The 19319-nt window shown below is 44.6% G+C and overlaps 4 protein-coding genes across 4 annotated transcripts; 1 reads left to right on the top strand and 3 right to left on the bottom strand.

Annotated features, from left to right (window-relative positions):
* Nucleotides 1-569: 569 nt before the first annotated feature.
* LOC119220206 (cytochrome b-c1 complex subunit 2, mitochondrial) lies at nt 570-5123 on the bottom strand. Its single transcript, XM_037475999.2, has 14 exons — nt 4976-5123; nt 3868-3969; nt 3596-3745; nt 3371-3435; nt 3228-3284; nt 2996-3120; nt 2494-2591; nt 2323-2380; nt 2118-2213; nt 1825-2024; nt 1658-1738; nt 1496-1572; nt 1242-1395; nt 570-885 (listed from the first exon to the last, which is right to left on the bottom strand). Exons 1-14 carry the CDS (start codon nt 5006-5008, stop codon nt 802-804), a joined length of 1380 nt encoding a protein of 459 aa, XP_037331896.2. The 5' UTR covers nt 5009-5123; the 3' UTR covers nt 570-801.
* Nucleotides 5124-5457: 334 nt separating this feature from the next.
* si:ch211-256e16.3 (kelch-like protein 20) lies at nt 5458-10418 on the bottom strand. Its single transcript, XM_037477362.2, has 12 exons — nt 10304-10418; nt 9746-10035; nt 9496-9630; nt 9206-9397; nt 8751-8894; nt 8355-8541; nt 7645-7791; nt 7372-7500; nt 7029-7205; nt 6806-6952; nt 6562-6727; nt 5458-6394 (listed from the first exon to the last, which is right to left on the bottom strand). The coding sequence occupies exons 2-12, from the start codon at nt 10022-10024 to the stop codon at nt 6238-6240; spliced, it is 1860 nt and encodes a 619-aa protein (XP_037333259.2). The 5' UTR covers nt 10025-10035; nt 10304-10418; the 3' UTR covers nt 5458-6237.
* A 538-nt stretch (nt 10419-10956) lies between these two features.
* anks4b (ankyrin repeat and sterile alpha motif domain containing 4B) lies at nt 10957-13663 on the bottom strand. Its single transcript, XM_037477590.2, has 2 exons — nt 13273-13663; nt 10957-12240 (listed from the first exon to the last, which is right to left on the bottom strand). The coding sequence occupies exons 1-2, from the start codon at nt 13431-13433 to the stop codon at nt 11112-11114; spliced, it is 1290 nt and encodes a 429-aa protein (XP_037333487.1). The 5' UTR covers nt 13434-13663; the 3' UTR covers nt 10957-11111.
* Nucleotides 13664-14644: 981 nt separating this feature from the next.
* slc25a17l (solute carrier family 25 member 17-like) lies at nt 14645-19314 on the top strand. The gene is made up of 9 exons (XM_037475892.2): nt 14645-15030; nt 15163-15223; nt 15406-15472; nt 15631-15785; nt 16092-16208; nt 16312-16457; nt 17106-17201; nt 17340-17422; nt 17509-19314. Exons 1-9 carry the CDS (start codon nt 14956-14958, stop codon nt 17654-17656), a joined length of 948 nt encoding a protein of 315 aa, XP_037331789.1. The 5' UTR covers nt 14645-14955; the 3' UTR covers nt 17657-19314.
* Nucleotides 19315-19319: the final 5 nt, after the last annotated feature.

Consider the following 19319-nt stretch of genomic DNA (forward strand, 5'->3'; position numbering starts at 1 on the left):
CAACAGGAAAATAAACTGTTGTTGACCCGCAGTCAAAATGTAATGTCATTTTTCCTTAATTTACATGATGTTTTAGTGAATCAGACTATGTTGATAACCAGTTCAACTTTCAATACATTTATTGAGCAAGCAATTACTGGATCCAGGTTTTTAAATAAGTTTAAATGTTTTGTACAACTGCGAATTCTTGTTTTTAGGGTACATCTTGACCAAGTACTGCGTGCAAGTACAACTCTGAAGTACCTTGACATTTTATACTTTGTATATGTTTTAAACCTTTTCACAGATTACGGTGATAAATTCTTACGGTGATAATTTCTTATGTAAATCCTTTTATTCTGGTTATTTGTATGCATGTTTTTGCTATTGCTTATTTTACAAAATCCTGTATGTTTGGGTTTTTGGGTCTCTCTACTGGTTAATAAGTGAAACAACATCTCTTAATTGCTAACAATAGCTGCTGCCTGGTGACAGCTTTTTAAACCCTCAGAGGACCCTCATCCACCTTGTACAGCAATGGAAAGATTCGGCAGATCTGAATTCATACTAAAAATCTACACAACAAACACTGGTTGTTACTGTCTTTAATTTACATAATACATCAATTTACAATACACAATTTAACATGAGATTGCATTATGATCCCCTGTCTCTCCGATGGCGCTTACAGGACAGACTACAGATGATTGGTGACAACCCACGAGTTGCTGCTGGATGGCGTGGATCTGAGGTCCTTTCCTTTTGAAGCAGGCGGGCACAGCGTGCCCAAGTTATAAAATCAACCGTTCTTCAACTTTATCTTCATATTTCATCCACAAATGGTGTATTCAGCAGGTGTCCACTAGCGGACATGGTCTTCTTCCCATCCATAAATGAATTGGCAGCCTAAAAAAGGGAAGGAGAGAGTGTTTTCAAAATTTGGATAAGAAAAGATGGATAACTGCATTCTTAGATTAGTAAACTTCTGTAGCTACATTTAATTATGCTCGAGTTATAGCTCTTCTTTTATACTGATTTTACACATTTAGCAGATATGAGGCAACAATAGCCATCTTGGTGACTCATGATTTTGGAAATTTGATAATTGGACGTGCATTCCCGTAGTTTTTTAGCTCCGCTTTTGGTCTCTACCAACTCTTGAGGGAAAGATCTGTTCCTTCAGCCACCTACTGCTAGTCGCTTAATGCGTGCATCTGTGAGTCGGTCGGCGGCAGTCAGTGTACAGGCTGTAAGGAACTCACCTTGACCACATCGTCATGGGTGACAGCATCTATAGCCTGGAGAACAGCATCCGGGAGCTGATACGCCGCGGTGGCTAGAGCCTGAGCTCCAATCTCTTCCAACAGACCTTCAGAGCTCTCGATTGACATCAGGTAGTCAAATTTCACGTGGTTCCTAGGCAGAGGCCAAACACACACACCAGAGTCAACTTGCTGTCATTATTATTTGACACAGGTGCTCCAAAACAGTGTGCAGCAATACTCAATGAACTCACTTTGCTCTGGTTACGTCGGCCTCAGACACATTTCCCTCAGCCACGCCTCTCACCTGATCGATAGCAGCTTTGATCACCTACAGAGAGGATTGCAACCAGGCACACATTGTTTAATTTGTTCCAATGTGTCTTCAAAAAAAGGGAGCGAATTTAGAAATTCACCTCTCCTGCAGAGTTAGCTTGTGCGATGGTGTAGACGCCAAACAAGCCGGAGTCAGAGTACGAGGCGTTGAAGGCTGTAGCCTGAAAAAGACACCGGACATTAGGAGATAAACTCGACATTCCTTTCAACACACCATCCTAACACAAACAAAAAACTTTTGACTTACATCAAAGGGCTGTGTGGTAGCTTTGGCAATACCCTGGCTCAGTTTGCTGGTGACATTGGAGCCCCTCTTTACATGTGGCCCAGCTCCCAGGATCCTTTGCAGCACACTGAAGGCATTTGCCTCCGCGCTACCCGCCACACTGCCCTCACTGGTAATCAGTGAGTGCACCAGGTCGTTGCTGTTCTGCACTCGGAACTCACCTACCCGCAAAAACACGGACACACAACAGCGTCATGGCACAAACGCGTCAACGGGAATTCGAAGAGGAGCGGAATGTGCTAAAAACGTTTTACCTCCGCGGTACACGGCCTTCACCGCAGGGGCTCCAGCCCCCGTGCGGACACTAAGGAGCCCCTCCCCCATCTGCCTCAGGACAGAGTGCTTCACACCTGAACGCAGAGATCAAACAAAGCTGACATTGTGACACACAGCAATCAACAAACCACTGCACACACCAGCAGTGACGAAACAGACCAGACAACACAAACAGACACTCACCGAGTCCTACGAGAGCCATTCTGCTGGTGGTGAAATGATCCTCAACGAAGGCCTTCAGCTACAAGGTGACAATGGAGAGGAGGAGAGGCGTGTATGAGCCGCGTACACACCAACAACAATTCAAGGGCAGCGGTATGTTTATTCACACCATGTGCTAAGTGAGATCAATACCTGCGTCGAGGAGACATGACCGACCATGTAGTCCGGGCAGTACAGAGAGTTGGACAGGGCGTTTTTGTACGCCGCTTCATGCAGCTTCTCGATTACACCTGCGAAAGAACAAGGCCCCAAATTACATTCAGCATGTAACCATTGGAGTGTCTTGTTTTGTTTTTTAATGAGAAATGTTTCTCCAAAAGCAAGAGCTCCTAACAGCAGACAGGCCTCAGTGATCTCTGAAACAAACTTCAGCAAAGCGTCGGCCTCGATCTCCTTATCAGTAACTTAAAATGTTTTCTTGGCATGTCTGCACAACTTTTTGTCCTGCTCATTTAGTAATATTGGACCTGACAAACATGTGTCCATTCATTTCTAGCAATTTCTTATTTTTGTCTCTTAATTTCCGAGGAAAAATATAATGGTGAGCTGTAGGCTCAGAGTAAATGTTAACAAGAATTGCTTCTCTGGTTCCAATATAAAACTCTTAATTGTTCCTTCATCTCCTGTTACGGACCTATCTGAGGACACTGCTGAGCCAGAGCCTTGTCGATCTTCACCCTGGACGTCAGATCGTCCACCTCCCATGGCCGGAAGTCCTGAGCTGCGGTCACGTTGACCAAAAACTCAAATAACGAATCTCTGCATACACAAACCGATAAAGTAACGTCAACACACACGCACACACACACACTGAGGCATCAACAAAGAAGTAAAAAAAACATTACAGACTGGACACAGGCACTTACAGGTGATCTCTCAAAACGTCTGCAGTGTAGACCGTGGTTTCCCTTGATGATGTCACACTGGAGGTAAACAGACACGGTGGTTCAACATGGTGGGCTAGGGTTATGCTGGTATTTATTTATAGCTGTGTGCACGTATCACTGACCTCAGGCTGCCCCCCAGTGCTTCGACACCACGACATATCTTGAAGGCTGATGCACCCTTTGTAGTCTAATAAAAGAAAAGAAAAAAATTAAAAGAAAAAAAAGGTGCACAGCAGGAACTAGAAACGTATCATGGGATGCCTTGTTCTACGATACACACAGCCAAAAAGGAAAATGAGAGACAATCAAGGCCCGACAGAAAGCAGCGGAGAGAGAAGACATCGTACCAGGTTTGCAGCCAGGCGCAGCACGTGGGAGACGCCCTGGTTTTCTGCAGTCTCGTACCGACTGGCGGCTTTCACAAACACCCCGACGCTCGACAGCGGCGAATTGTTCTCCAGCGATGCAATCACCAGGCCGTTTGGAAGCTTGGACACCTGAAGAAGCGGGTAAGAAAATGCTACTTACAACTTGAAATCAAACTGGTAAGGTAAATGAATGTGTTCAGTTTCTTAGCGTAGCCTGCAACGGCTGCATCGACGAGGGCAGCAGCACCCACCTGCACATCCTGGGGAGGAAGAGGCGCCGGTGAGGATGCGGCACGGCCCGCGAGGGGTTCAGACAGAGCTTGGCTCCTCCTGGCAGCGGCATAGCATCGTTTCTGTGGGAATAAGGTGACACTAAATTGAAGGAGGGGGCAGGGGGGAAGCACACCACTAGAGCAGGCTTAGATTAGATCCCTGTGGAGCAACACAACAACTAAGGTTTCAAAAAACAAAAGAAACACAATGCAATATATCGCTTATTGTGTTACGTTTATTTCTTTTTTTATCCTTGATAAATCCAGCCCTTGTGACCTGTGAGTTTTAGAGATAAGCTAATGACAAAAATAAACAAAGGGGTCCAGAGTAGACATTGTGACGTCGTTGAGACTAGAGTAAACAACAGTCATCTTATCAGATAACTATCTAGTGTATAAGTCATTAAGAAAAAAGAAATCTATGCAGACCGATTATGTTGTATAGTTTAACTCCGAGGTTAATTAGGTCTAGTTTCTTTTTAATGACATCCATACACTTTATAATAACAGTTTGGCTTAACAGGTGGAAAACAGGGTAACATTTGCACACTAGTACTCACTACTCACTGTCAAAAACAAGAGTTGGGTGGGTCAGAGAAGGGTGTCCCAAAATGACGCGCACAACCTACACCAAGACCTTCAGTACATGTGCCCAAAGCTCGAGGTGGTGTATCTGTTTAAATATCTGCATGTCACCGATTTAATGACATAAATTAAGGGTGCAAATTGTCTGGAAGAGTAAAACATTCGAGTCGCAAGTTTCGGGGATGACCTTCAGGTAGCATCCAACTGAATCACATTATGGGATAAAGCTAAATGGAGCCGGTAGACGGCTGTGCGGTCTTTGAAGCTCGCAGTACACCAGAGGTTCCGTGTAGTTAGTCGGGAACGATTCGGGGAAGTGTTACTAAAACAGAACAAGCAGCCTTAGGTCAGCTTGTTCGCTAGCCACCTAGCGAGCTAGCTAGCCAGCGGGGTAACGAGCTAGGTAAATGCCTTACATGAGCGGGCCGAATCCACAGCGGGCAGAGTTCACTTCCGGTAGTTTACACAGCTCAGAATAACGCCTGAAAAACCAGAGACTCACCGGGAGATTGTTAAGAGACCGGATTCCTCTCATGACTAGCGCTCTTCTTCAACCGGCACAGAAAGACAGATATGGCGGAGGACTGACGCGTTACCCACAATCCACTGCAGCAGCCGATCAAAGATGACGCAGGATCTCAAGATAGTTGAGGCAAACTTAAAAAGTGGTCACGTCTTGAGTTTCGCATAGTGTGTGCTACCATCTGGACACGACCATCAGCTGTTGAAAACAGATGTTCTAAACAGTTTGACGGCTGAAAAGGCATCAAACGTGATTTCCGCAATAATTACGTGTAGACGTAGGTGAGTCCATCACCGTGAAGGAAATTAACAGTAATACCCAAAAGGGTGACATTTTTTTCAAATCCCACTTTCAAAGAGAAAGTGTGACATTTTCAAAAGATCAACCTTCAACCACATATTTGGTGAGGTTTCTTAAACCGAGTACCAAAACTTATTGAGACTTCCAAAGCTGAATGCGTACTGATGGTAAAAGTTTATTCGCAAAGCAAAAACACAACCATAACAAATTTAGTTTAATTTTGGTGCACTGTAGTTTTGAAACATTAACTTGTTTACTTTAAGCTTTGTCCAGAGATTAACTGGCTTTTAAATAGTCAATGTTGAAAACAATCTTTCTAGGATGAAAACAAAACCTGGATTTTTGACTTAATTTAAAGTCACTTTTATGTGGTTGTCGGCTATAACACTTTGAAGAATTATAAATCTTTATTAGAATCCACTCCATTTAGTCACTCAAATGTATAATCCGCCCCACATTACATTACAAAAATATACGCCACATATTAGAGGTGGTACCACAATCATTCGGAACATATAAAGTTTAATTACAAAAACACATTGAGAACTCTTTCACAGGTGACCTTTGAAAATATTATATATTTTTTCTGGCTCACAGAGCATCTTTTGACAGCGCAAAACTTCACACGCAAATAAATACGCCACGGAATAATACAAAAATACACTTTGTTGGCTGAGAAAACCCTCAAAGATTTGAGGAGCTCGGACATTAAGAAAGCACCATAAACAAACATCGGCGTGCATGGAGCCTGCTCACCGATTCGTCGGTAGGCTACTTGAGAACGATGCAAAGTTTCCTTTTGACCTTTCTACTCATGCTAAACTGGAAAACCGCTGGCCGCCAGTAACGGCCCGTATAGGCGCCGTGCCAAATCACGGCAGCTGGCTGTTCGCTACAGCTTTGAGCGTTGTAGCACACCTGGAACCCCCCCCCCCCAATGCTCAGATGTCGTTTGGCATCCCGGGGAAGCTACTCGTGCGGACGTCCTTCCTCAGCTGCAGGGACACGCAGCTGAGCCAGCTGCGGCTGGTGGGCATCTCCCCGACCATCTCCCACGTGTCCGTTTCATCGCAGAACCTCTCGATCGTGTCATGATATCTGCAAGTAGAAAAAAACGTTAGCAGAGGAAAGACGGTTCTTTGACTCCGGCACAAGTTCCTGCCAGGATCAGACGAGCATGCAGTTCAAAGTAAAGCCTAGTTTATGGTTTTAGGAGAAACGCAAGGACACGTGCGTGTGTGGGGAAGTCGCTCCCGCCCCCTCACCTGTCCCAGCCTTCCTCTCCTCCCAACACGTAGATCTTTCCGTCTACCACGGCGGCACCGGGCCGGTAGCGCCGCTCTTTCATGGGGGCGCACATGGTCCATTGATTGGTCTTTGGACTGTAACACTCCACCTTGTCTGTGTTCTCCGTTGACGCGTGCCATCCACCTGGGAGAACAAACGAGAGGTTGAACTCCTTTTCACGAGACTGGTTTGTGTTGTCGTTGGGATGGAGCACCAACACACCTATCACATAAATCTTCCCCTTGAGCGTGCAGGCAGCCGAGCCGGAGCGGGCGATCTGCATGGGCGCGACCTCAGCCCAAGCAGAGGTCTGAGGGTTGTACACCTGAGCAAGGTCTGTGCCGTCGCCATCCTCCAGGACTGCGCCACCTGGTGGGACAGAGGAGCAGCTGAGAAAAAACCTGATGCAAATAGAATTAAGAATAAAATATCTCGTGTTTGCTACCAGTGACGTAAAGCAGTCCGTCCAGGGCCACCACGGCAGGACTCGTGACGGCCATCTTGACGGACTCTTTGAACTGCCAGGAGTTGGTGTGAGGGTCGTAGCACTCCACCGAGTCCAGGCGCGAGCGTCCCTCCCAGCCGCCCACCGCGTACACAAAGCCATCCAGCATCACCAGGCCTGAGGGGGAGGGAAATGTGACCCAAGTCGCTCGTAACTTGACGAGCGCATCAAAAGCTTCACTTAGAGAGCACTTGAGACTCGACGGTTAACGGGGTACTTTGAACGAGTCGACGTCAATGAGGAGCTCACACTTTGAACGTAGATGGCTGAGAGACTGCCTTACCCAACTCTGAGCGAGCAACATTCATGGGGGCCATCTCCATCCAAGAGTCGAAGCAGGGGTCGTAGCGCCACATCTCCCGGCTGGCCGAGCCATCGGGGAACTCGCCACCTGCCAAATACAGGGTGGAGTCTCCGGAGAGGAAGTTGGAAACAAACATGTCACTGTCACGTCCACTGAGCCGGCTTAGCCGCTGCGCTTTATTTGGGGAGGGTTTAGGAAAATACTCCAGCTGCGAAGGTGTTTGAATGCGATCGAAGGGTGGTGGTTCCTCACCTGACACAACCAGCCCGTGTTTGCTCACAGCGAAGGGCAGGCAGGCCAGGTTCTTCCACTGGTGAGTCACGGGATCGAAGCTCTCGACGCTGCGCAGCACCACCTTGTCATCCTCCCCGCCGACCGTCACGATCACTTCAGCTGTTCCTGTTGTCACGGCAACAGGAGCAGAGGGAGGAGGGGGGGGGGGGGGGGAAGGTGAGTGAGTCGTGGCATGTCGGCCTTTGGACCCTACGCTGTAGCTTTGGACAGATAAACCGTATCTCTGAGACACATGGAGGTCTGCAACTAATGATTCTTTTGTTTCCAGATTTGATCCATAAAATGCAGAGAAAGAACATACTCAAGGCCCAAGTGAACTTATTCAACCGTCAAAAGAGTGGGTCGGAGAATTTAAAAAAGAAATAAATTAAATTGAAATGTGTACCTCTTTATAAAGACAAGGTAAATATGTCAATAAAAAATGTGTCACCTCAACCTCTTTTACACATAAAATCCAGATTGCACCCACGCAGCTGTATAGAGCGAAAACACGATTACATTTACTTGTGGTAGATGTGCTCACAATTCATCTCAAACCACCTCCAAGGTGTTTTATCCTCAGCACATTGCTAGAAAATAAGTATCAAACGCACTACATTTAACAGCAATGACAAAGACGCTGCCTCGACACCCCTTGTGTGCCTCGTCGTGTCGAGTAGGTAAAACACCTGTGGACCTGCGGGGCCTCGCTCTCGGGCAGCACAGCTCTCCTCGGCGGTCCTTCAGCAGCATGTAGGCCTTCGCCTCGGAGATGAGCTTCTGGCACCCATGGTTCTCCTGCACCACGTCCAGAGACTCAATCACATCGTGGAGGTAGTACGGGCTGATGAGGGGCAGCCGGATGTGTTCAAGGACCTTAAAAAGGAACAAATTCCTGTTGGATAGTCACAGAGCCGAGTCCAAAGCATTTTGCTTTCCCCCTTTGTGCAAAGTTTTAATAATTCATCTCAAGATGGGAATAAAATGGTTTCAAAACACGAACACAAGTAGATTTCTAAACGTCTTTAAGACCAACAGCGGACAGACTTCACTACCCAGAACAGAAGATGCTTGTGCGAACTGACCTTTTCAAAGCTCTGCTTGCGAGAGCTGCATTTATTCAGCCACGACATGGCGGCCTCAAACACCAACTCCTCTTTGGGCACATTTAGAAAATCACTGGCAATGATTTCGGTCAGTTTGTCCACACACAGAGACAGGAATTCCTCCTATTAGAAAAAAACAATAACAACAAAAAACATCCTGCTTTGTATACAAACGCACCACCCATTTGTTTCACACTTTGAAACTGATCGGTTTCAAACGGAAGGTCCGATCCTACCGGTGATGCAACAGCTGAATAAATGAACAATATTGGCAATTTGGGGAATTTTCATTTAAAACAAGAAAAAAAATGAACTTAATTCGGTTTTAGTGGAGGATGTTTTTTAGTGACAGCACTCTGAAGGAATAATTTTAACAAACCAACGAATCAACTCTTAATTCAATATTTTAATCATAATCTCCATCAGCATCTCACCTGCTGAGAAACACCGCCGAAGTGCTCGTGGATGTAGTCCATGCTGTGTTTCTCCAGCGCTTTACAAGAATGAGCCTCGGCAAAGCAGTGAATCCCCACGCAGTTCATCTCGTCCATGTGACGCTTCATAAACTGACAACAGGCTTCTCGCACGTCCATCACGGCCAGCAGATTTGCCGCTGCTAGCAGCGCCTGGACCGGATGGATCAAGCTTCAGCAAAAGAAGCTACTCTTCAGGGAGGGGGCCAGTGGGGGGTTTAACAAAAAAAAAAAAAAAAAAGATTCCTTACCTGCACATTTGCTTTAGAAATGTTGACCTCGGACGTGTAAGCGTAGCTCACCAGCATGCCAATCATCTGAGGCTCGACCCCGTTGATGGCCACGCGCTCCTGCTTGGACTCTATCAGGTCGGTGGAAAACATCGCCTGAGGAGAAGGGAGAGCGAAAACAGCGGTTTTCCAAGACTTTGTCTCACAGTCCAGATGTTGGGAGAGTTACAGACAGTCAAAAAGAGAGGGGGGGGGGAGAACCTGCCTTTACCTGGAAGTAGGAGCTGAAGGAGGCCAGCACGATGCGATGGCACGGGAACTCCTGTCCTCCACAGCACAGGGTCACGTCACAGAAGGCGTTGTTGAGCCGCAGGCTGTTCAGGCCCTGCAGGACGGTGCTGGGGTGTCTGGCCTCCACGAACAGGTAGTCCTCGCCGCTCAGGGAGGCCGCAGGGGCGGAAGAAGAAGAAGAAGAAGCGGCGATAGCAGTAGCGGCGGCATCTTCCTGGAACAGTGATAACCCGGCGTTGGCGGAGACTGTTTGGGCCATGTCTCACTTCGCTGGTCGAGCGTGGCAGGGTTAAGAGAGAGAGAGCGAGAGACTGACATTAGTTGGTTCGGTAACGTTGCTGCTCAGTGAGGGAGCTCCAATGTGCCATTTGTAGAAGTCTCGGGGAGAAGCAACAAGCCGGAGAGACAGCCCGAGATTTAAAACGAGCTCACTTATGAAGCGCCGTTAGCGGTCCAGTTAAAGCGGTCCTTCGTTTGATGGAAAACAAACACCGGGTACGAACAGGTGAGATGAAAAGGTTTGACGGCTGTGACATACCTGCTGGACACGATCGTGACCGCGAAACTGCGAGCCCACTCGGTCCACCCCCAGACGGTAACCAGCACGATTTAAAGCCTCTCATCGGAAGTCCCGCCCACAAGCCAAGAGAAGTCACATCAATGTACTTCCGGCTTCGCTTATTGGTCCTGCGCCTTCACTTACTTAGCACTCGTTATTTAGGGGTCGTGTTGAAGTTATCCAAGGTATAGTTTTAAAATAATTAATTTTGTTTTATAAATGTTATGGTTATGTAGATTGGCTACATTCCTAACTTGTCTTATTGCTTATGCTTATTTTTTGTTAAAACATAATTTGGTTTGCATTGGTGGCAAAGAACGTTTGACAGGGCGAACAGAACAGATATCTTTTTACATACCATTAGGATGAATATTTATCCAAAGTAATGTAGTAATGTAGTAATGGTTTTATAGTCTGAAAATAGATGCCTGGTGTGTACATCTGTTGTTGTATGCTGTGTATGTGCTGTTAAATTGTTTAATTTATTTATTTGCTTGTGTCTTACTTGCTTGTAGTAATGACTAAGACATTCTCCCCAAGGGAACATGTCCTCACAATGTCACTGTCTAACCAGATTTATGTGCCCACAAAGGTAATGAAAACTAGGGGACACAGACACAAATGAACTTGGAAACAACTTTTTTAACTCAATTTATTTGACACAACAATCAATTTGCCAACATTAGAAGTAAATCTCTGCCACTGACTATCTCTTAAATGGTGCAAAATCATGAATGAATATTTAATCACTTTAAACACTTGTAAATCCCAGGTAATGTTTTGTACATCACAAGCTGCTGTCCTTCATGATGCCAGGAGTCTCCAATGTGTTCTTTCTGCGAGTGACCGCTTCCAGGATCTTCTTCCTTGGTCCCAGTTGGATGCGAATGCCTTTGAGGTCTTCATCGGAGCAAAGCATCAGCGCCTCCAGGTCCAGGTGTTCCCTCCTGAATGCCAGAGCAAACTCTGGCAAGCAAATGGCAGACAAGAACGCATCTAATGGCGAGGTTTCCTCGTCGTCGTCATCATCATCCAGTCCGAGATCTTCCTGATCCCAGTCCTGATCAGCATCGCCATTCCCCTCGAAACCAGCACTGTCTTCCTCAACCTGAAGCAACTCGTTCTGGAGAAGGTAGCCGAGGCTTTGGTTGTTCTCGCTCGGGACGTCCTCTGATTCCAGCCCCATCTTCTTCATAAAGATCAGACCTCCAAGGCCGGGCCGGTTGAAGATGGACTGCTTGACTTGCCCGTTCTCGTCGTCGTCACGATCTTCGTAGCCCGACATTCCGCCCTCGTCCAACATGCTCTCGTCCTGCTCATTGAAGACATCCAGAAACTCCGGCTGCTCGGGCACCACACTCTCCTGTTTGAGGAAGATGACGTTGCCGTCCCCTCCCGACCTCTGCAGTGTGCCTTTATCTTTCTTCCCAAGCTTCTTCTGGAGCGTGCCTTTGACCCTGGCTGTAAGGGAGCCAGATTTATCAGCAGCAATAATTTTGGAGAACTGCTCGTTGACGGACATGGTACCACCATCGGAGAACCCCGACGCCATGCTGGCCTCCGACACGGAGCCGCTCGCTCCCCGTTGCATTTTATCCATCTTGCTCTGGTGTTTCTTCTTCACCTTCTCGCAGAGCTTCGCGCGCTTCTCCGCTTCCTTGACGGCCTCCTTCTTTAGATTGGCGACCTTCTTGGGGTTTTGGGTGGTCTGCCGCGAGGCGGCTTCGTCTAGGAAGCGCACGCAGTCCATGCGGTCCCGAGAGGCAGCGACGTCCATGGCCGTGTGGGATTCATTGTCCAGAGCGAACAGGTTGGCACCGAAGTTGACCAGGAAACTGAGGATGTGCATGTGGCCGTTGGCCGCAGCGTGGTGCAACGGCGTGTTTCCCCAGATGTCACTCCGGTCGGGGTCACCTCTGTGTGACACAAAATATTGTGTTTGACTGCAAGTACTGATCCAGAATTGTTATTATTTCTTGGCACCCATTATCCCCGATTGATATAATAATGATTCTTCCTCCATCAAGTTCACACAAGTTTCTAAAAAATATATATATAATTTGATTTCATTCATCAGTGGATCAACAAAATCGACCAAAGTGTGAATTTTTATTCCAAACACTTATGCCAACATAAATCACCAGGTATAAACAAGATTATCTGTAAATTAAATGTTCCTCATTGCAAACCAAAAAAAGAATACACTCAAACAGAACAAAAATAAGTTCAGGTAAACACATTTTCCAAAATAGAAAGTATTCATTTAAATATAAGGAAATCATTTGACATGAAGTCTTACACTAAATAATATCAAACAGCCTAATTGGTCACTTATTAAGATTTAAAGTCCTCCGCGGCCGTGCATCATTGTCACAGCCATAAAAGTCCTGATTACTGTATTTCCACACCTGGTCATAAAATTTCCCGGAATAAAGCGGAAAAGGCGTCTCTAATTTTATGGCCATGTAGTGTACGGGTGCATTGCCCCCAACACAATATCCTACACACATATATTTTCTGAACATCATTTTTCAGTGAGAAAGTTGTTCTAGATTTCAGCCCGTCCTTTGTTGTGGGGAGTGAAGGCAGGACGTTGGGCTGGAAGGGACGGATAAAAGGCTCTTTTGTTGCAGGCTTTCTTTGGCTCATTAAACATTTGGCTCGGCTCACGGCAGAAAGTAGAATCAAGCTTTGGCTCGTTATATTATGGTGAAAAACCCCAATGAAATACTAAATGTTGAGTGAGAAGGTATCCAACACATCTCTTTTCAGCCATAATGTCCCTTTGATTTTAGTTTAGTTTAGTTTTAGAGCATCATAGATACAATATGATGGTAGAATCTGTAATATATTATAAATATTCATATATCTTAGAGTAGAAATACAGACAACTGAGGTGATAATCATACAGTTTCCTATGCGTGAAAGGAGGAGTGTAACACACTTACTCTCTGCTGCATATGAGCTGAAGCGCATCGACGTGTCCGTGGAAAGCAGCCAGTAAGGTGGGAGTCATGCCATCCTCATCCGCGGTGTTCAGGTCCTTCCTCGTGGCCTCTTTTAAGAGGTCCAAGTATCCATCAATTGCCGCTTTGTGGTACCTAGACATCTCTTCACAAGAATTGAAAAGGTCCAGACAAAATCTGCCACTTTCTTTTACTTTTTTCTCCGATACGAAGGACAGATCCACAGAATCACTCGACCGCAGAAAGGAGCAAACAGAGTGGACATGGGCGTCAACGGATCAGCAGCTCACAGCCATAAAACAAAAGCAAAGTCCAGGTCCCTGCTCTCAGCTGCACAATTCAACTTCTAACACTCGAGATCATCATCAAGAGTTATTTAAAGCTTAAGTATTAAGTGTGGTCAAAGTGAGATTTTCAGGTGTTCAAAGTATAGTTTTGAGTGACACTGAATTCTACTTTACAATATTTATTTTGATTCTAAATTTACTTCTACATAGACATACATATAGGTGGTTAACAAACTAAGATTCTAGGAATACATTAATGTTATAAGCTTTAACACTTAATAATATAGTCTATAAAGTTAAATTTAATTCAATTGATTATATATTGTGCTTCAGAGGGCTTTACAGTCTCTACACATGAGACATAATTTGTCTCGAAACCCTCACATGGAAAAACTCCCCCAAAATGAAAAACCCTTCCAAGGGGAAAATAAGAAAGAAACGGCAAACGGGGGTGGGGGTATCTCTCCCGGGATGGACAGACTACAATGGATGTCATGTGTACAGAAAGAACAATGTAAAAGATGTATAATACATTCAATTCCTATAACAGAGATGATACAATAATTGCAAGTAGCAAGCCAGATGTACGGCAGGACCACCGCAGGGGCAACCAGCATCAGATAGAAGCACCATCCACAGAAGCCTGTGGGGACGGAAAGCACAAAGACTTTAGGAAAGGGTAATGATGGTTTATGATGACAGTAATATGATTAATAAAGTAAAGGTTTAAATTACCCTAACCTCGACAAGTAATATTGATCAGTGTAATGTTATATAATTAAATGTATCAGTGGTGAAGTTGTTCAGATCTTTCACTTGAAAAAAAGTAATCATTTCAAATTAAACAAAACTTGTTTAATTTGGCTTTACAGTTAGATATGTGAAGTAGTTTTTGAGCTAACATGTTGATGATATTTTAAATGAACAGATGCTTTCATAAATATAACTACATATGTGATTATTAAAAATGATAAATTACAAAAGGAAGCTGTTCATTTATTTATTGCATTATTTATGTTACTGATTTTTATTCCTCCACCGCACTTTCGACTTGGTAACGCGTGACGCATATCCACGGCTAGCAAAACGGACGAAGAAGAAGAAGAACCCACGAAGAAGAAGTTGTCAACCCGGTTCAACAGTCCGTCCGCAGCCAATGGATGACGACTGATCGATACTTTTCTCTCTTCGTTATCATTATCTCTTATCTTTCTTTCTGTTGAAACACCGCGGAGTTACAGCTGCGAATCTTTCCGTAATGTCCCCTTGAACGCAGCTTTTGAACAAAAAGAAAAGAGCAAACGAGCGCCGAACCTTTGCATCGGGAGACGTGTTCCGGGGTCCGCGCGCTGTTCTGACCGGGAGAGAGACCGTAGAGATGTCCGACAACGGGGGCTCGGCCGTCAGCCTCCTGTCTTACGAGACGCTGGTCCACGCCGTGGCCGGAGCGATGGTGAGCGGAGGTGGACGTGCAAAGAAAAACAAGAGGGACTTGCGTGTGATTCGTTGATATTGAAGAAAACCACGCTTGTTGTTTTTGACTCGAGTGAATCCTGTTTTCATAGCACTGCATGGTGTCTTTCAGGGGAGTGCGACAGCGATGACGGTCTTCTTTCCCTTGGACACAGCCAAAAGCAGGCTGCAGGGTGAGCCGGAGGTTTACACCAGAGCAACGTCAATACACGAGAACGAGTTTAGTGTGAAGCTTTACTTCCTTATGGAGTAACAGAGATATAACCGACTGGCCCACTCATTCAAGTTAGCCTGACTTGTAGTGTAACTTTTATTTATATATGATGTTTAATGCGTTCTCACATTTTTTTTTCAGTGGATGAGATGAGAATGTCCAAATCCACACCCGTCATCCTGGCTGAGATCACAAAGGAAGAAGGCCTGTGAGTAAAGTTCTGTGCCGGCTTAAATTGATCTGGAGTAATGGCTTCTTCATTGATTAACCGTTAAATGAAGCCAAAGTTTTCTCTTGATCCAGCCTTCTCTTCAAAGAGAACACTTGGTTTGGTCAGAAGTTCTGACTCTCAATCTCTTCTCCCAGTCTGTCCCTATACAGGGGCTGGTTACCAGTCATCTCCAGCCTCTGCTGCTCTAACTTTGTCTACTTCTACACCTTCAACACACTAAAGAAGCTGGCGGCGTCTGGTCCGGGGAAGTCCAGACCAGGCAAAGACTTGCTCATGGGGGTCGTATCAGGTAAAAACTTAGAGGAGCCCTGTGGAATTTCTGCAACATATGAAAATAATTGTCAACATTACGGGACAAACCAACACTCATTGTCATTATTGTTTCATCTGGTGATTTATTTTTTTAAATAACTCTTGAGTAGATTGGTCAAAATCTACAATCAAGAATCAATCAAGAATTGCAATATAAAATGTCTGTTGTGTTATGTGAAATATCTTAGCTCCATAGAGCTTCTGGGGGTAAAAAAACTCCATGTGGTACATTTGTGTTTTTAAGGAAGGATTCAAGAACGATAACCATCCGTTGTTTGTACAGGGATGGTGAATGTGATCCTGACCACTCCCATGTGGGTGGTCAACACGCGACTGAAGCTGCAAGGAGCAAAGTTCAGAAATGAAGACCTCCAGCAGACCCAGTACAAGGGCATCTTTGGTGTGTGAGATATTTACAAATACATCTGTCGTACAGTTCAGACATGTTTTTTTTGCTGCACTGTTGTAAATCCCTTTTTTTGGTTTTGGTCTTTTCCCCTCAGACGCCTTCTCACAGATCGTAGCCAATGAGGGTGTAGCAACTCTGTGGAACGGCACCCTGCCCTCTCTTATCCTTGTCCTCAACCCGGCTGTGCAGTTCATGATTTATGAGGCCATGAAGAGGAAGGCGGGCAAAGGAGGGAAGAAGGTGAGAGGGCATGGACGTTGTTGTGTAGAACACCGCATTACCGGAGCTAATCAATTCGCCGGGTCGACTTTTTAGAGTCGGTAGACTGTAGCAAGGAAGGTAAAAAAAATAAAACCAAACCGAGCATCCCTCATTGGAAAGGGGTGGGCAATGGTTACCTGGATTAAGAATTTACTTTAATGTTACACAAAAAATCTTCTATGTTCAGTCTTTCACTAGTAAAGAATGGCGTTTAATCATCCTAACAGCCCTTTGATGATAGAAATACTGTTTAATCGTTTTAAAATGTTCTGTTGTAAAAAAAAAAGTAATGGTTTGTTAACTGGAAAACAATAATGCTGACAAAAGGAGGCCAATGAAAAGTATGTTCTGCTGCATGTTTCGTTGTGTAGAAATTGTAAATATTATTTCATGCTTCAGAGCAGAAAATCAAACAAGACAAGTGTTACACTGTACGATTCCTCATTTAGAGACTTTAAATGCAATGGAAATCCATTTAATAGTAACATTTGGACCATAGTGGTGGACCACTGACAATGCTGTCTCTAATGCCGTATTCTGTCAATTTGTGAAGCAATGAGCCGCTGTTCATTTTATGTTCTGATCCTACTATCGATCGAATGGTTCCATAAATGTCTCCTTCCACAGATATCCTCAGTAGAAATCTTTCTCATTGGAGCCATTGCCAAGGCCATTGCCACCACTGCAACATTCCCTCTTCAGACAATTCAGGCCATCCTCAGGGTAAATATTCATTTTTATTTGTTTATCCATATCGGTTTGGGTGCACACTATTTTTTTAGACCCTGTCCGTCGCTCAATCTCATGTCTCAATCAAATCAAACCAAATCAAGAGGACCTGCTCAATGCGTTTTCCTTCAGTTTGGCCAGTATAAGGGTGACGGGAAGGCCGGCGTGACTGGAAGCCTCACAAACATATTCTCTATGCTGATGGAGAGGATCAAGTGAGTGCAGCTACGAGCAGAAACCCGTTGGCGAGGACGTTTTTTTTAATGGCTCATCGTTGACATCCGCTGTTTCTTCGTCACAGGCGGTACGGCGTTCTCGGCCTGTACAAAGGCCTGGAGGCCAAGCTGCTGCAGACGGTGCTGACAGCTGCCCTCATGTTCGTAGTGTACGAGAAGATCACCGCTGCCACGTTTAAAGTCATGGGCCTGAACCAGAAAGTGAAGCAGTGAACCGACGGCTACTTGAATGCTGCGTCTTAAAACATGTGATTGTAGATTAACTCCAGGAATCGATTCAGTCACATAAATGATGTCATAAGGGACGGGATTGGTGCCCAAAACAAAGCGCATAACAGAACTGGGTGAGATACTTCTAATACCCTCTTTCTTAACCTCTCTAACTAGTAGCATTTGGGCAAAATAGTATTTATTTGATCTCTGTTGAGATGGTGTTAATTAACCTTAGTAACTGAGATATTCATCACAATATACAGTAAAGGGAAAGTGGACATTGTTTGGGGAAATACCTCCTACCTTCCTTCCTGAGAGATAGATGAGATATTGGATACCGCTCATATGATAGGGCTCCAGGAAACTACTGATCAAGACCAAGTAAATGTTGCGTAATATGCAAGCTTTGGGGGTGAAGGTAGATACATTTAGTGACTTTTGGACAAACCAAGGCTACCTGCTTACCAGCTTCCAGTGTTTGTGCTACGCTAACTCATCTAACTGCTGCGGCTTCATTTGCACTGTTTCAGACACGTAGAAGCTTCTTTCCCAAAAGGAAAAACTTTGCCTTCAACATTAGATGCTTTCTGCAAAGGATGAGACCAAAAAGAGCAGCGGGTTACCTAATAAGTAATGAGTAATGCCTTGATGTAAGCTACTGGAACATTCTTCGAACATTCTTTTTATGTTTTAACTGTGACTTTAACTTTGATAGAATCCTCATGAAATTCCTGCTAGATGAATGTTTTTTTTTAAACATGTTGAGCTATGATGTTATAAATGAAACAACGTTAACAGTAGTCACAATAATGTCAAGAGGGAGAATAGCTTCCATTCATTTTTATAGAGTTGTGTGTAATATATTACCTCAAACTGAATTAAGCACGAACGGAAATGAGTCCTTAACCATACACAGATATGCCAGTAAGCGCCAAGTGCCTCTAGATCTATACTATGAACTGGTATAAAAGCTGTGATGATAGTTGACTGTTTACACAAGTCTGTGATGCACTAACCTCTGCGTGATTGTATTGATCTGTTGGGACATTTTGTCCCGCATTCGTCTTCCTTTATTGGTTTGTGTTCTTTTATCAGTGTGGCAGTTTGCATTAATTTACACAAGTTGTTTGGTCACTGTTCTATTTCACCTTGAAACCACTTGGAAAGAAGCTGAGCTTTTAATCATTCCGAGAGTTGCTGTCAATATTTCTTCGTAAATTCACATGTGTGACTGTTCCTCGTATTAATCAGGGCCAGTTTACCAAAGAACAGAACTGACGTAGTGTTATGGTATCAAGTTTAAGACTTTAGACCATGAACGTCAGCAAAATGAATTATGATAGGTAAATGGTGATCCTTTTTTATGTTTAAATATGGAATAATTGTTCATTTTAACATGGGGGACGTGATGATAAGACAGAAAATAGCTAAATCAGAGGTTTGAAGTTTGTGAAATAAGTGACTGAACCAAGAAATTATCACCGGCTAAGGCAGAGGGGATTTATTTACAGATTTATTCAATAGTAAAGAAGCCAAAGCCAGTATGTGTCACTATTCATTTTAAAACAACAGTGATACACCATGCAGATTAATAACAGCCTTCACAAATGAAAGATTTTCTCTCAACACATAACATGAATAAACTGATGCATTACTAACTTGG

This window comes from Pungitius pungitius, chromosome 12, assembly GCF_949316345.1.
Source record: "Pungitius pungitius chromosome 12, fPunPun2.1, whole genome shotgun sequence".
Lineage (NCBI taxonomy): Eukaryota > Metazoa > Chordata > Actinopteri > Perciformes > Gasterosteidae > Pungitius > Pungitius pungitius.